This window comes from Oryx dammah, unplaced genomic scaffold (genome assembly GCF_014754425.2).
Source record: "Oryx dammah isolate SB20612 unplaced genomic scaffold, SCBI_Odam_1.1 HiC_scaffold_4, whole genome shotgun sequence".
NCBI lineage: Eukaryota > Metazoa > Chordata > Mammalia > Artiodactyla > Bovidae > Oryx > Oryx dammah.
The window spans coordinates 30,788,312-30,802,818 of NW_024070188.1; the positions used below are offsets into that span (position 1 = coordinate 30,788,312).

At 38.4% G+C, this 14,507-nt stretch overlaps 1 protein-coding gene across 3 annotated transcripts in view; it reads right to left on the reverse strand.

Moving 5' to 3' along the window:
- Positions 1–14,507, reverse strand: part of QRSL1 (glutaminyl-tRNA amidotransferase subunit QRSL1) — a 28,763-nt gene that overhangs the window by 14,059 nt on the left and 197 nt on the right. Inside the window, exons 2-6 of one of the 3 annotated variants that reach the window (XM_040238563.1) lie at positions 12,059–12,133; positions 7,172–7,331; positions 6,608–6,706; positions 5,258–5,354; positions 982–1,158 (exon numbers count right to left, since the gene is read on the reverse strand). In XM_040238563.1, the coding sequence (XP_040094497.1) occupies positions 982–1,158; positions 5,258–5,354; positions 6,608–6,617 (284 nt within the window). In that variant the 5' untranslated portion in view covers positions 6,618–6,706; positions 7,172–7,331; positions 12,059–12,133. Of the gene's footprint in view, positions 1–981; positions 1,159–5,257; positions 5,355–6,607; positions 6,707–7,171; positions 7,369–12,058; positions 12,134–14,507 lie in introns of all 3 variants that reach the window. The other 2 variants (XM_040238562.1, XM_040238564.1) reach the window with 2 other exon arrangements.

Genomic DNA, 14,507 nt, shown 5'->3' on the forward strand with positions numbered 1-14,507 from the left:
CTCTAAAAAAATATAAATAATTTATTGATTGCAATGCCTGTGAAACAGCTTAGTTTCAGTGGATAATTAAGGAGAGATAAAATACATATAGTACTACTAAAGAAAACATTCTATTTGGTTAAACTGAAACCAATAAAATAAATATAGTAACATATTTATTTACTCTTTTTTAGATGGTTAAGAAATGCTTTACAAACGTGACTTAAGCTTCATAAAGCATGATTGATGGATTCAGAATACAAAGTATGACAGCTGAACAAATCATCTCCCTACAAATTTGAAAAAGCCTTTACTTATATATTTTTAGTTGCTGATTTATAAAAACACTTCTTAAAATATTCTATTGATAAATATTAGCCTTTTCTTTCCTTCCTTCCTTCCTTATTCTTTGGCAAAGTTGGGCTTATCTGAAGGATAAATCACAGATACTAATTTAGCTCAGTAGCACTCAACTAAAGCCAAGGTATGTTAATCTCTAAATATATGTACAGTCAGTGAGCAGATACCCAAATAATTTTCAAAGTGAAATTCACGACTGAGCGACTTCACTTTCACTTTTCACTTTCATGCATTGGAGAAGGAAATGGCAGCCCACTCCAGTGTTCTGCCTGGAGAATCCCAGGGACGGGGGAGCCTGGCAGGACTTGGACACGACTGAAGTGACTTAGCAGCAGCAGCAGCAAGCTAACTGATTTATTCTTATTCTAGAAGATCTGTAAAATCATGTTTTAAAGAAGACCAGATACTACACAGGAAGGGTTTAAATGTCTTAAAGTTAATGCATAAAATATACATATGTGTACTATATAGTTGAGGGTATTTCTAAGATACAATTTTGATATACTACTGAGCACAAATCGCTCACTAAGGAGAAATAAAAACACCAAGGTATGCATGAGTCTATTGTTGGATTTTGTATATGGTTTATGACTATCTGCATTGGGTTGGGTTCTAAAGTACAGATAGAAAAAAATATCTTACGCAAAGCACGTGAACGCTGACACAGCTGCCGCACTTCCTCCTGAGCTTCCTCCGGTTATAAGCCAATTTGAATCCTCATTCTCACTGTGAGAGTTCTGCTTCCTCTTTTCTCTATATTGTTTTGAATAACTCCACGGGTTTTTAACTGGTCCAAATATGCCATCTGTGCTTCCAGATCTGAAATGAAGAAGTGAAGCAAGATATCGTAATAAAACTCTTTTTATGTGATCTCCTGATTACATTATTTGCTTCTAACACTGTATAATCCACTGTAACTTAAATTAGAAAAGTTAGGAAGGCTGCTGAGTTGTAGCTTTCTTTAATTAGATGGTTGAGGAGTTGAGGATGAGAAGTAAAATCGTTTGTGGTAGAAAGTTGGAAAAAAAGCCAGTCTGTTAGGAAAAGGAAACTTTTATCCCAACTGATAATCCAATTCAGCGTAAGATGATTTTCTTCATAAATTAAGGTCTTCCAGCTGAAAAGTGTCACAAACATCCAAACAGTTAACAAGTAGTCTTTTGAAGGAATTCCTCTTTTAATCAGAAGTTTTAAGAGGGCAATTCCCTGGCAGTCCAGTGGTGAGGACTCCACGCTTCCACTGCAGGGGGCACAGTTCCCACCTCTTGTTGGGGAACTAAGATCCCACAAGCTGTGTGGCTCAGCCCAAAAAAAGAACTTCTCAGGGAGATATTCTTAGTGAATGCTAATAATCTTTTTTACTTTTGAAAAAACTTCAACCTAATAGATAACTTACAAAAATAAAAGCAGTATGAAAAAATGTATACCCTTTACCCAGGTTCACCTATTGTTCACATTTTACCCCATTTGTTTTATCATTTGTGTGCTCTGTGTGTGTGGCTATACTTATTTTTCCTGAGCAACTTAAGGGTAAATTATACATATTATGGCCCATCACCCCAAATACTTTAGCTTTTCCTAAGACAAAGAATAGTCTCTTCCACAGTCACAGTAGAGCTATCTCAGTAAATTTAACAGCAATACAATACTTTTATCAAATCTACCTCATGTAATCCAGTTTTGTCATTTGATCCAATAATGTCCTTATAGCATTTTCCCTCTTTCCAGTATAGGAGCAACTCTAGAGTTAAGAATTATATTACACTTTTCTCTTTAACCTCTTTAACTTTTTTCACCAACCAAGAACACTGAGTTGTTTCCTGTTTTTAGCAATTTGAATAAAGCTACAATAAATATTGTAGTGAAAGGCCCCAGCCAGTGCTTCTGTATAAACATGAGCCTTCACATCTTGGGTAAATACCTAGGATTGAGATTGCTGACTCTTTTGGTAAGTATACGTTTAACTTTATAAGAAACTGCTAAACTATTTTCCAAAGTGGCTATACCATTTTGCATTCCCTACCAGCATTGTATGAGAATCCAGTTGTTCTCCATCCCCGTCAGCACTTGATACTGTCATTTTTTAAGCCATTCTAATTAGGTGTATGTACTTCAGTGTGGTTTTAATTTGCATTTCCTAAATGACAAACCATGTTTGATGTGTTTATCAATTGTGTATCTTCTTTGACATATGATTTTACATCTCTTTACATCTCATTTTTTAAAAAAATTGGTTTTCTTATTTTTGAGTTGGAAAAGTTTCAATATATACTGGATACCAGTTCTTGGTCAGACATATGTCTTGCAAATATTTTTGCTAAGTTGTGTGGCTTGCTTTTTTTCATTTTTAACAGTGCATTAAGTACAAAAGTTCTTAATTTTAATGAAATTCAATTTACCAGTTTTTAACTTTACAGACTGTACTTTATGTGTTCCATCTAAGAAATCTTTGTATAATTCAGGGTCACAAAGACTTTCTCCTACACTTCTATGAGTTTTAGGATTTAACTTCTTTAGCCTCTTTTAATCTGGAACATTTTCACAGCCTTTTTTTTTTTATGATACTGACATTTTAATAGACGATATCTCATTTCAGATTTGTCTTCTGTCTCCTTGTTATTAGCTTCGGGTTACACATTTTCAGCTGGAACACTGCATAGGTGATGGTGTTCCTTCTCAGGGAAGGAGGTATACAGTATCAAGTATCACTTCACCCTCATTGGTGATGTTCATGCTGACCAGCCGTTCAAGGCAATGTCCTCAAAACCTAGGTTCAAGTTTATTCCCACAGATTTATGTATTCAACACATATTTACTAGGTTCTAATAGATACCAGTTTTGGAGAATCAAGGAATCTGCTTCTATGAAATAGGAAACACAGACCAAGCAAATATTACAAACATTACAAATGGGAAAATAAAAAGTGCTTCTGATGAAAAACTAAATGTTTTCCTCATGATCAGGAAAAGCAAGGATATCTGCTCTTATCATCTTTATTCAATATTGTACTTAAGGTCCTAACTGATGCAATAAGGCAAGATAAATAAATAAAAGTGTCTCTATTGTAGGCCACAAGATCATTTACATAAAATATACCAAATAATCTATAAGATCAGCTAGAATTAATAAGGGAGCTTAGCAAGGTCACAGGATAAAAATAATAGGTTAACATAGGAAAGTAAATTACATTTCTATGTATTCTAACAATGTTAAACAATTAGAAATTGAAAAGAAAATAACATTTTCTGTAATAGTAAAGAAACATGAAATGGTCGGAGATAGATATGGCAAATTATGTGCAAGATTCATATATAGAAAATCATAAATATTGCTGAGAAAAATTAAAGTCTAAATAAATGGAAATATATAGAGTCATACATCAGAAGGCACATATTAATATGTCAATTTTCTAAAACCTAATCTACAATTCAATACCACCACAATCAAAATCCCATCAAGCTTCTCAGTGAAATTATTAATTCAATTCTAAAACTTATATGGAAATGCAAAGGACCTGCTGCTGCTGCTGCTAAGTCGCTTCAGTCGTGTCCGACTCTGTGACCCCAGAGACGGCAGCCCACCAGGCTCCCCCGTCCCTGGGATTCTCCAGGCAAGAACACTGGAGTGGGTTGCCATTTCCTTCTCCAATGCAGAAAAGTGAAAGTGAAGTCTCTCAGTCCTGTCCAACTCTTAGCGACCCCATGGACTGCAGCCCACCAGGCTCCTCCGTCCATGGGATTTTCCAGGCAAGATTACCATTGCCTTCTCCACAAGGTTTACTATGAAGCTACAGTAATCAAGATAGCATGATAATGGATTGCTGCTGCTGCTGCTAAGTCACTTCAGTCGTGTCCGACTCTGTGTGACCCCACAGATGGCAGCCCACCAGGCTCCCCCGTCCCTGGGATTCTCCAGGCAAGAACACTGGAGTGGGTTGCCATTTCCTTTTCCAGTGCATGAAAGTGAAAAGTGAAAGTGAAGTCGCTCAGTTGTGCCCGACTCTTAGCGACCCCATGGACTGAAGCCTTCCAGGCTCCTCCACCCATGGGATTTTCCAGGCAAGAGTACTGGAGTGGGGTGCCATTGCCTTCTCCTGATAATGGATTAGGGATACACAAATCAACAGAACAGAATCCAGAAATGGACCTATACATATGTTGGACTGAATTTTTTGGCGAATCAAAGTAATTTAATTTGAATTTCTACGGTCCCAGATATATAGAATAGACATATGCAAAAAAAATGAACTTTTGCTTTCTTCAATAATATACAAAAAATTAACTGGATCACAATTTTAAATTTAAGAACTAAAACTATAAAACTTCTAGGAGAAAACGTTGGAAAAAAAGTCTTGATGACCTTGGAAAAGGTAAAGCTTTGTTGGAAAAGACACAAAAAACCATGAGTCATTAAAGGAAGAAAACAATGAACTGGACTTCATCAAAACTAAAAACTTTTGCTATTTGAAAGGCATATTCAGGAGATGCAAAGAAAGGCCAGAGACTCAGAGAACCTATTTGCAAATCACCTATCTGATAATGAACTTGAATCCAGATTATATGGGAAAAAACTTACAACTCATTGAGAAGATTTGAATAGATACTTCACCAAAGATATATGGATAGCAAAATAAACACATGATGATCAACACTGTTAGTCATCAAGGAAATGCAAAGTAAAACCAAAGTGAGATATCTATCAGCAGAACACAAGCTCTCATGGAGGGACTGAGAAATTGGCAAAGAGAGCACTCACGAAATCACCTCACTAACGTAATCTCTCAAGGAGGAACTGAGGAACTGGCAAGGAATTGGCGAGAGTCCTCACAAAATCACACTGCTTTTAGGTACCTACACGTAATGAAATTGAAGACACAGATGAAAGAAATACAGGAAAAGAAAATTTTAATTTTACTTACCCCATAGCAAACTCATCTAAGTTTGTTTTTCCCATTAGTAGAGCTCCCTGATCCAACAACTTCTGAACTACTGTGGCATTATAAGGTGGTACATAACCTGAAAAAAAATTCAGTTTTCTTAAAAAAAACAAAAAACAAAACTGAGGTATAGCTGATTTAAATGTTATATTACAGGTGTAAAACATAGTGATTCAAATATTTTACAGGTTATATTCCATTTAAAGTTATTATAAAATGCTGTCTCTATTCCCTATTCTGTACTCTTATAGTTTATTTATTTTATACATAGTCACTTATACCTCTTAACCCCCTCCCCTTCCTTGCCCCTGTCCTCCTAAAAATTCAGTAATTTTTATCATAGGAAAGAAAACAGTGAACATGTAAATCCTATGTAAGAAACAATTTTAAACTCCAATTAAGCAATTCATATTGACAAATGCTACTTATTCCTAATTTAAGCTGTACTTTCTTCTGAAAGTTAATGTTTTTCTGCTGCTGACTGCTTGCTATATTTTCTAAAGAAAGTCTCTGTATTCACCATCTTTAAAATCTAAAAATATTGACTTTAACAGTACTACAAAATATTGAATGATAGAGAGGTACCCAACTCATTTGAAATTAATCACAAATCATTATTCTGCTCATTGCATTGACTTTTTCTTCTCAGATGTGCTATATCACACAGCAATTTTTATCTATTTCCAGCAGGAATAGATCTTTATTGTCAATTAAAACTTCCTCTATCTAGTGTATATTCGCAAACAATTAACAACAGTCTACTTTATCAGAGGAACTTGGGGCATACACCTCAGAATATTAGTGTGAAGTTTTCTATCCCCTTTCCATTTCTTTTTCCTACTAGGATCCAACCATATATTGATAAATATGATTCCTTTTTGACCTACTGAACTTTAAAAATTAAAACTAAGCATCATTATACTAAGTATAGTGATATAAGGTGGAGGAGCCAGGAGATAAAACATAATCAGACAGTAGATGTTATTAATAATAAATCCTTATACCATCTGCAAAAGAGGGGTAATGACAGCCACTTTGTACTTATTTCTACACTGTCAACGAGTGGAAGTTAGAGGAGTTAAGAGTTCACTCAGTGTGTTTGCAGTGATGTTATCTTCCTAAATAGGATTCCTCTGTTAATCAGGCCTACCCCTGAAAAATAAGTCTGCATTCAGAAAGAGCAAATAATAAGAAGGTAATATTCCACCCTAAGTTATTTCCTTTGCAGATATAACTAGTCTAAGATATCTTGGTGCATTAGTATCTTATCTTTAATTTAAACTGAAAAACATTTATTTTTATAAAATAATGATCTGGCTAGTTAAACTTTACCTTTCAGCATGTTTGATGCACAGGTTGTCTCAATGCCGGATGTACTAAAGTTATCTTTTACTGCAATAGGAATTCCATCTAAATCCCCCAGTGAGTGACCTGCATTAAGAAACCAGAAGAATAGAAAAGTTATCTAGTTCAAAATACAGAGACATTAATCCTAGTTATTAAGACAGCTACTAGCTTTTGCTAAAGATACTTCTTCAGAAATCAAATCTGTGTTAGAAATTATTACGAATTGGACATTATAAAGCATCACATATCTATTAGTCTCATTTTTATTATACCTCACACCAGTTCTTCTTTTAAAAAATAAGTTTATTTATTTGGCCATACCACGAGATTTGTGGGGTCTTAGTTCCCCAATCAGGGACTGAACATGAGCCCCCAGCAGTGGAAGTGTGGAGTCCTAACCACTGAATCTCTAGGGAATTCCCCAGGTCTTTAAATAAGGGAAATTTTTTTTTTTATGTTGAAAGCTCTACCTGCCAATGGAGACTGCTATATCAAATTAAACTCTTTCTCTCAGGATGTAACAATTAGGTATAAGTCAAAGTAATTTACCTTTTTTATATCTTTTCTCTGCTTCTTCAGCTTGCCTTAAGGCCACTTCTTCTGATACAGTAATGTACGCATTTAGAAACTTAGTCTTCTTGATGAGGGAGAGACATCTTTGACAGAGCTCAGTTGGCGTGACTTGGCCTTGTTTCAGTGCCACAGAAACCTAGAATATACACAATTCCAAAAAACTCCTGTGGAGTCTGCAGAAGTTTCCAATGTTATACTGAGACAGGCAGATAGAGTGGTTAAATATAAAAATTTGAAGTGAGGTTTAGATTCAAAACCAAGACCAGGCACTACTGTTGCTTTACGTGCATTATTACTTTATTTAGCCCTTAAAACAACCAACTAATTATTAACCTCACTTTATAGATAAATTAACTGAAGCTCAGAGAGGTTAAATGATTTGCTCAAAGTCACACAAATAGTAAAAAGGGTAACTTCTTAACATCTGCTCCTTCACGATTTCTCTCTGCACCAGTGGAAGTTTAGCCTGTCCTGTGTGTTGACTGTATTTTCATGTGTCCTAATATATATCAAGCAATAGGAGTTTGCGTTTAGGGGAAAATCTGCAAGTGTCCTGCTCTAAACTGTTGAACAAATCATCAGAGAGGTGGTATTCTTAGGCCTGAGGGTGCTGAGCTAGAAAAGCAGTGTGAACAGGCCACTGAGAGGGCCCCTAATGCTGATGCACAGGAGAAGGAAAGGGCTACCATGGGGATACTGGGGGGTGGGGGGTTGGCGAGGGGCAGCTGGGCTCGACTCAAAGGAGATAACTGAATGTAACAAAAGCGGTATTACTGCTGAATGGTTTGTACGACTCTTGAGAAGAGTGGAGCTGAAGAGAAAGAAAAGACAGCAGTGTGCTCTGATACTGTAAATATGGAGTGGGCTTCTGTAAACAGGCTGGGTGCAAGTGTCAGAACTTGCAGAAGCACACAGCTGGACAGACCCAGAGGCATACAAACAGGCCTGCCCCAGAGCAGAACTGGAAGCGTGAGGAAGATTGTGTCTGCTATTGTCTCCTCTCTTTGCCTCCCCTCAAGTCTCCTAACGTCCATTATCCTCAAGTTGCCTTCTGACTTGCCCACTGGTATGACAGGAAGAGGTGAGGAGTTGCAGCTGTGGTTACAAAGGCAAGAAATCAGACTGTCTGGAGTACTCATTTATTTATTGAAGTATATCTGATCTACAGTGTTGTGTATATGTGATCTACAGGTGTACAGCAAAGTGATTCAGTTACAAATACAAATATGTCTTTTTTCCCCCAGATTTTCTTTACCCTTATAGGTTAGTACATAATATTGAGTATATCTCCCTGTGCTATAAAGTAGGTCCTTGTGTGTTATCTGTTTTATGCGTAGTAGTGTGCATATGTTCATCTCAAACTCCTAATTCATCCCCTCCTCTTTCCTGTTGGTAACCATAAGTTTCATATCTATGTCTGTGGGTCTATTTCTATTCTGCATATAAATTCAGTTGTATCATTATTTTTTAAGATTCCATGTATAAGCGATATCATATCTTTGTCTCTGGCTTACTTCACTTAGTATGATAATCTCCACGTCCATCCATATTGCTGCAAATGGCATGATTTAATTTTTATTTTTTTATGGCTGAGTCATGTCCCATTGTGTAAATATAGCACATGGTCTTTATCCTTTCATCTGTTGGACATTCAGGTTGTTTCCATGTTCTGGCTATGTAAATAGTCTTGCAATGAACACTGGGGTGCATACACCTTTTCAAATTATGGTTTTCTCTGAATATATGCCCAGGAGTGGGACTGCTCCATACTGTTCTGGGAATACTCATTTTAAATGGTGATCTTTGTTAGGACCATACTTAGGAAATCTAGATTTGAGAAAATCAATAAGGGTATTGGAGAAGGGAAATGAAAACAAAGATGCTAATTAGCTAGAATGGACTAGGCACAAGGATTCTGACAAATAAATAGTAAGATCCCGTGGAGCAAAACTAAAAGTGTCATATCTGAATATAAGATGAAATCAAGTGGAAAAGTTTTCATTAAGAAAACAAATTCTCTCTCCCTAGCATTTCTTTTCTCAAATGGAAACTAGACTTTTCCTTCAGGCACTGCTTCTCCTGCAGTTTTCCAACAGGATGGCTGTTTTAGTTCTTACTTACCATGTACTAGAGTCCAGTGGGGAGGGGAGATTGTGTGGGCAGGTGTTACCCTTGTCCTCAATGCCTTTTTCTTGCCTCTTTTCTCAAAACCCCCAGCTCATCTGAAGCACAGGTCTTGGAGAAGATTATATTACTCTAACAGTCTCCCTGGTGCTCCTTTTCATTTATGAAAGATTTTAGCAGCTGGTTCACTGTAGCTATTTTTGTTGACTTCAAACCTCAAGTCAGGTACACTGACACCAGGCCTCTCAGTTCTTGAACTCCCTTGACACAAACTCTTCACTTCACTCCAGTTACCCACTCATATAGTCAAAGCCCAGACTATGTCATTACCAGCATCTGTACATTCTCCCAAACCTCAGTTCTAATCATCCCACATCTCCTGTCTCCTGAGCTCATTTACTCTACCATCCAGCAAGAAAAGTGGGACCTCAGTCCTCCAACCTCAAAGCAATGGATTCTGCCCACCAGTGAGGTGGAAAGAGGATCCCAAGGCATCCAAAGAATCTGCAGCTCTGGTTGACACCTTACGTCCAGCCTTGTGAGACTGAGTAGAGAACCCAGCCACGCCAGCCCTGACCCACAAAACTGTGAGATGATAAGACTGTGGGTGTTTTAAGACTGTGTTAAAGACAAATTTATTGTGCAACAATAGAACAGTAATACGCCTTCTTATAAAAATGAGGAAATCTTAGAGAACAAGGGAACAAAGGAAAACTATAAACACATATAATCTAGTAATTTTGTCACTGTAACAAAATCAGTGCTAATAATAGCTCTTAGTTCCAGGTGTTATCCTATACTTTTTATATTTCATTTAACCTTTATATCCACACTAACAGGCCGATATTATTTCCAATCGACAGATAAATTACCAAAGTTCCTGCTTAAAATCACATAGCTAGAAAGCAACAGAGCTGGGATTCAACCAAGGTCTGATCTTGTTTCTGAAGCCCATGCTTCAGACCACTATACTCCACTACTTCTCTGTACAAAGTGTAACAGCATTTACTCTGTAACCAATGGAGAACATTTTATTAACTTCACAGGTATTAATAACATCAGAGATTCACTGAGGAAAAGGACTGTCTTTCAAAAGAAAAACTGTCTTGATAAATGCTGAAGGTATAGAAGAGCCCTTGAAGCTGAGTGTCTGGTTGACTGGTACTCTATTTAACACACCCATTTAACATTTTTGCTTTTGTCTCCATTGTTCCAAGAAATAGCACCTCAAGATCACCAGTCAGCTTCACGTTCCTAAATCCAGCAGTCACACTCAGTCTGGGTCAGCATTCAACATCACCCCCTCCTGGAAGTACTTCTTTTCCGCTTGTATTTCAGGACACCAAGCCCTTCTGGTTTCCTCCTGCCTTACTGTCTCTTTTGCTAGCTGTGCTTCCTACTGCTGACCTCGAAATGTTGGAAAGTTTTATGCCTTATATTTACACTCAGCTTCCCAGGTGATCTCATCTGACCATTTAACTTCAATTATCTCCTCCACTCTGGCCAACTCATATCTTCATACCTAGCTTCTGTCTTGATCTCCACATTCCTATATCCATCTGCTTAACCAACCTCTTCACTTGGATATCTTTGGAGGCATCTCAAAATTATCCTGTCTTGATAATTTTCTCCTCACAACACGCTCCCTGTAGAGTCTTTCCCATCTTGATGCTGTGTGCTGGGTTGTGTCTGACTCTTTGTGACCCCATCAACTATAGACAGCTAGGCACCTCTGTCCGTGGAATTCTCCAGGCAAGAATACTAGAGTGGGTTGCCATTTCCTTCTCCAGGGGATTTTCCTGACCCAGGGATTGAACCCGAATCTCTTGTGTCTCCTGCACTGGCAGGCGGATTCTTTACCACTGTGCCACTTGCCCAGGCCCCAAATCTAAGCATCCTCCTTGACTTGTCTCTTTCCATCATATCTATATCCAACCTGTCAGAAAGCCCAAACTTAAGAAACAAAACCCCTATTTTGTATTACTTCTGCTCCCACCACCCTATCCATGCTGCATCAGCTCTTGGCAAGGCAACGGCTTTCTAACTGGCCTCCCTGCTTCTCCATTTGCCTTCCTCCAGACCACAATCCTGAGTAGCCTGGAGCTTTTTAAATTTTAAATCAGATCATGTCCAAAGACTCACAACCTTCCAGAGGATTTGCATTACATTTAGAATAAAGCCCAAATCCCTTCTCATGGCCTGAAAGGTGATCTGGTTCCTGCTTCTCTCTAACCTCATCTCCCAGTACTCTCCTCCTCATTTAGTTCTCTTGGGTGAGAAGAGAGCTTCCTTGAACATGTCAGGTTTGCCCCTGCTTCAGAGACTTCCCACTTACTCTTCCTCCTGCCTCAAAGAACCTTCTCCCAGTTCTTCCCAGGGTTCACCCTTCTTATCTTTCAGGTCTCTATTATATATCACCCAATCAGTCAGAGAAACTTTCCTGATCACTCTAAAACATCCATATCCCCCAACTAATTCTCACGCTATACTCTGATGCTGGAAAGACTGAGGGCAGGAGGAAAAGGGGCAACAGAGAATGAAATGGTTGGATGGCATCACTGACACAAAGGACATGAGTCTGAGCAAACTCTGGGAGACAGTGAAGGATAGGGAAGCCTGGCGTGCTGCAGTCCATGAGGTTGTAGAGTCGGACAGGACTGAGTGACTGAACAACAAAATAGCCTGCTTAACCTTTCTTCATAGCACCTATACTATTTGAAATTATATTATTAAACTTACTTAATGCCTCCTTCCCCACACAAACGTAGGTTTCATAAGGGCAGGAATTTCTGTCTTTATGTTGATCCTCAGTGTCTAGAACACAGAGGTGCTCAATAAATGTTAACTGAATAAATAAACTGAGTTGTTTAAAATTTGGAATCTATTTTCCCATAAAACAGTAATTAAATGTTCTTAGGATAGACCCCCAAGAAACCTATTGGATATAAAATTAATTTTCTTTAATATAAGAATAATCATTTAATATAACTATAGGGCCAGTAATACTAGTGTGGTGTTTGGTTCCTAGAAACACTGGGATCAGGCCACTCAAAAAGAAAGATTGAAAGTAAGACTCTTCCCCTTCCTGAATGTACCTGGGTAAAATTTACAAGTAGCAGTTTTATCTCCCATTTGGGATTTTACCTCTTTTTAGTGATTCTCTATAGCTCAAATGGTCAAATGGTAAAGAATCTGCCAGCAACACAGGAGACCAGGATTTGATCCCTGGGTTGGGAAAATCCTCTGGAGCAGGGAATGGCAATCCACTCCAGTATTCTTGGCTGGAGAATCGCATGGACAGAGAAGCCTGGTGGGCTACAGTCCATGGGGTAGCAAAGAGTCGGCCACGACTGAGTGACTCACACACACAACAGTGCTTCTTCCCAGGGCTTCTTTACTGCCCTAAGCCTCCACTCAGTCCCTCAAGTTGTCTCAAAACACCATAGTTTCCAGTCCTTCCCCAAATACCTTCCTCTACAAATTTTCTCTTCCTTCAATTGATAATCTTAGCCAGAGTGTGATGGAGAGAAATCTGATTGATTATAATTACAATGGATAAATCATTCAACTGTCCCAGGCATCTTTACATATGGAATGTGTAAAGATATGTAATAAATTAACCTCTAATTCATCGAATTTGGGGCACTGGTACAATGATGTGGAAAGAACAGTGGACAGTATATTAGAGTTTGGGAAAATAAATAATGTTTTGCACAATAGGTATCAATACCTATTTGTTAAAGGAGTGACTAAGTGAAAGTAATCATGTCAAGGCAACTTTCCGGCTACCCTTGGGTCAGATTCCCTAAATATATTTTCCCCCTTGAGGTAAAAATTGTTCTCACAATGGCTCACTGAACAACATGAATGAGGAAGAGTGGCACAAAAAAGGTAGTGCTGGGGGAAAGGACAGAAAAAAAAATACCCCATTTTTTAGGTTGTATTTCATTTTACATTATGTTTGTAGTTAAAAAATATAAAAATAATTTTTTTCAAGAACAAAATAGATTGTTCACTGACAGTATAAGCAGATGCAATTTAGTATGGTAAAACAAAAATGTATTGAGGGAATAGCAGTTTATTATTTAAAGCCGATGGATTTAAAGTTCTCATAATTTATAGTTTTCTAAAAGGTTGCCAGTTGGAAAAAGAAAAAGACTTTCCAAGTGAAGACACAAATGGAAGATGGAAGGTGGGGTAGGTCCTCAATTGCTAAATCTATCAGCAGACTCACCTGGGAGCTAAGGTTAAACCATATCCTCTGGGCCTTACCATAGTGACCTGCATGAGGGGGACACAGCTGTAGTTTTTCAGGAGGGCCCAAGGTGATTGTGATAGAAGTGGGCCTGCTATCAGACAGCTCTGCAGGTTGGGAGATGTCTGCCAGAAAGCAAGGAGATCTGAATTAAAGCCCTAAGAGCAGGGATAAAATGAGAGAACAGACTCCAGACATAATTTCAAAAAAGAAAGAACAGAGTTTAGTGACCTATTGGACATGACATATGGAGAAAAATCTAAGGGCAACTGGAGTAACAGTTGTATCCTGAACAAGAGAATATCAGAAATCATGTTTTTGTTTTTTATGACGTAGGTTGAGATGCAAGAGGTGGTTCTGTTACCGTGATTAAGTCAACTTTGGTTAAACTGAATCTGGGGTGCTTATGGGACATTTGGAAGAGATGTCCAGAAGACATTCACAAATAGAGCCTAGAGTTCAAAAAATGAGGTGGAGGAAATGGAGACACAGGTAAGAAAATCGTTTGTATCCTGGAGGTTGTTGAAGCTTGGAGAATGAATATATGCGGAGTGGGGGTGGGGAGCTAAGAATCACTAGTTGGCTTTTGCAAGGAACAGATTTGCGGGGTCCTTAATGAGGACTGCATCAGATGAGTGTGGTGGACAAGGACTAGTTAAATCCCCGTTATATGGCAGAGCCTACCTCGAGGCCATCAAGGGCTGGAGGCAGCCTGAGCAAACGAATAATCGAGAGAAGCCACTCTGCCTTCCACCCCACAGCGCCGCGGTGCAGAAGCCTTCCCCGCTGAGAATATAACTCCGGAAGGATACAAGGAGCACAGCCTAAGGACTCGGAGCTCCGAATCCCCCCAAGTTCTAAGGAAGAAGGCAGCGAGGCTGACCAAGACGCGGTTAGGAAGGGGGGACCCCTCGTCCACAAGAACAAGGACTC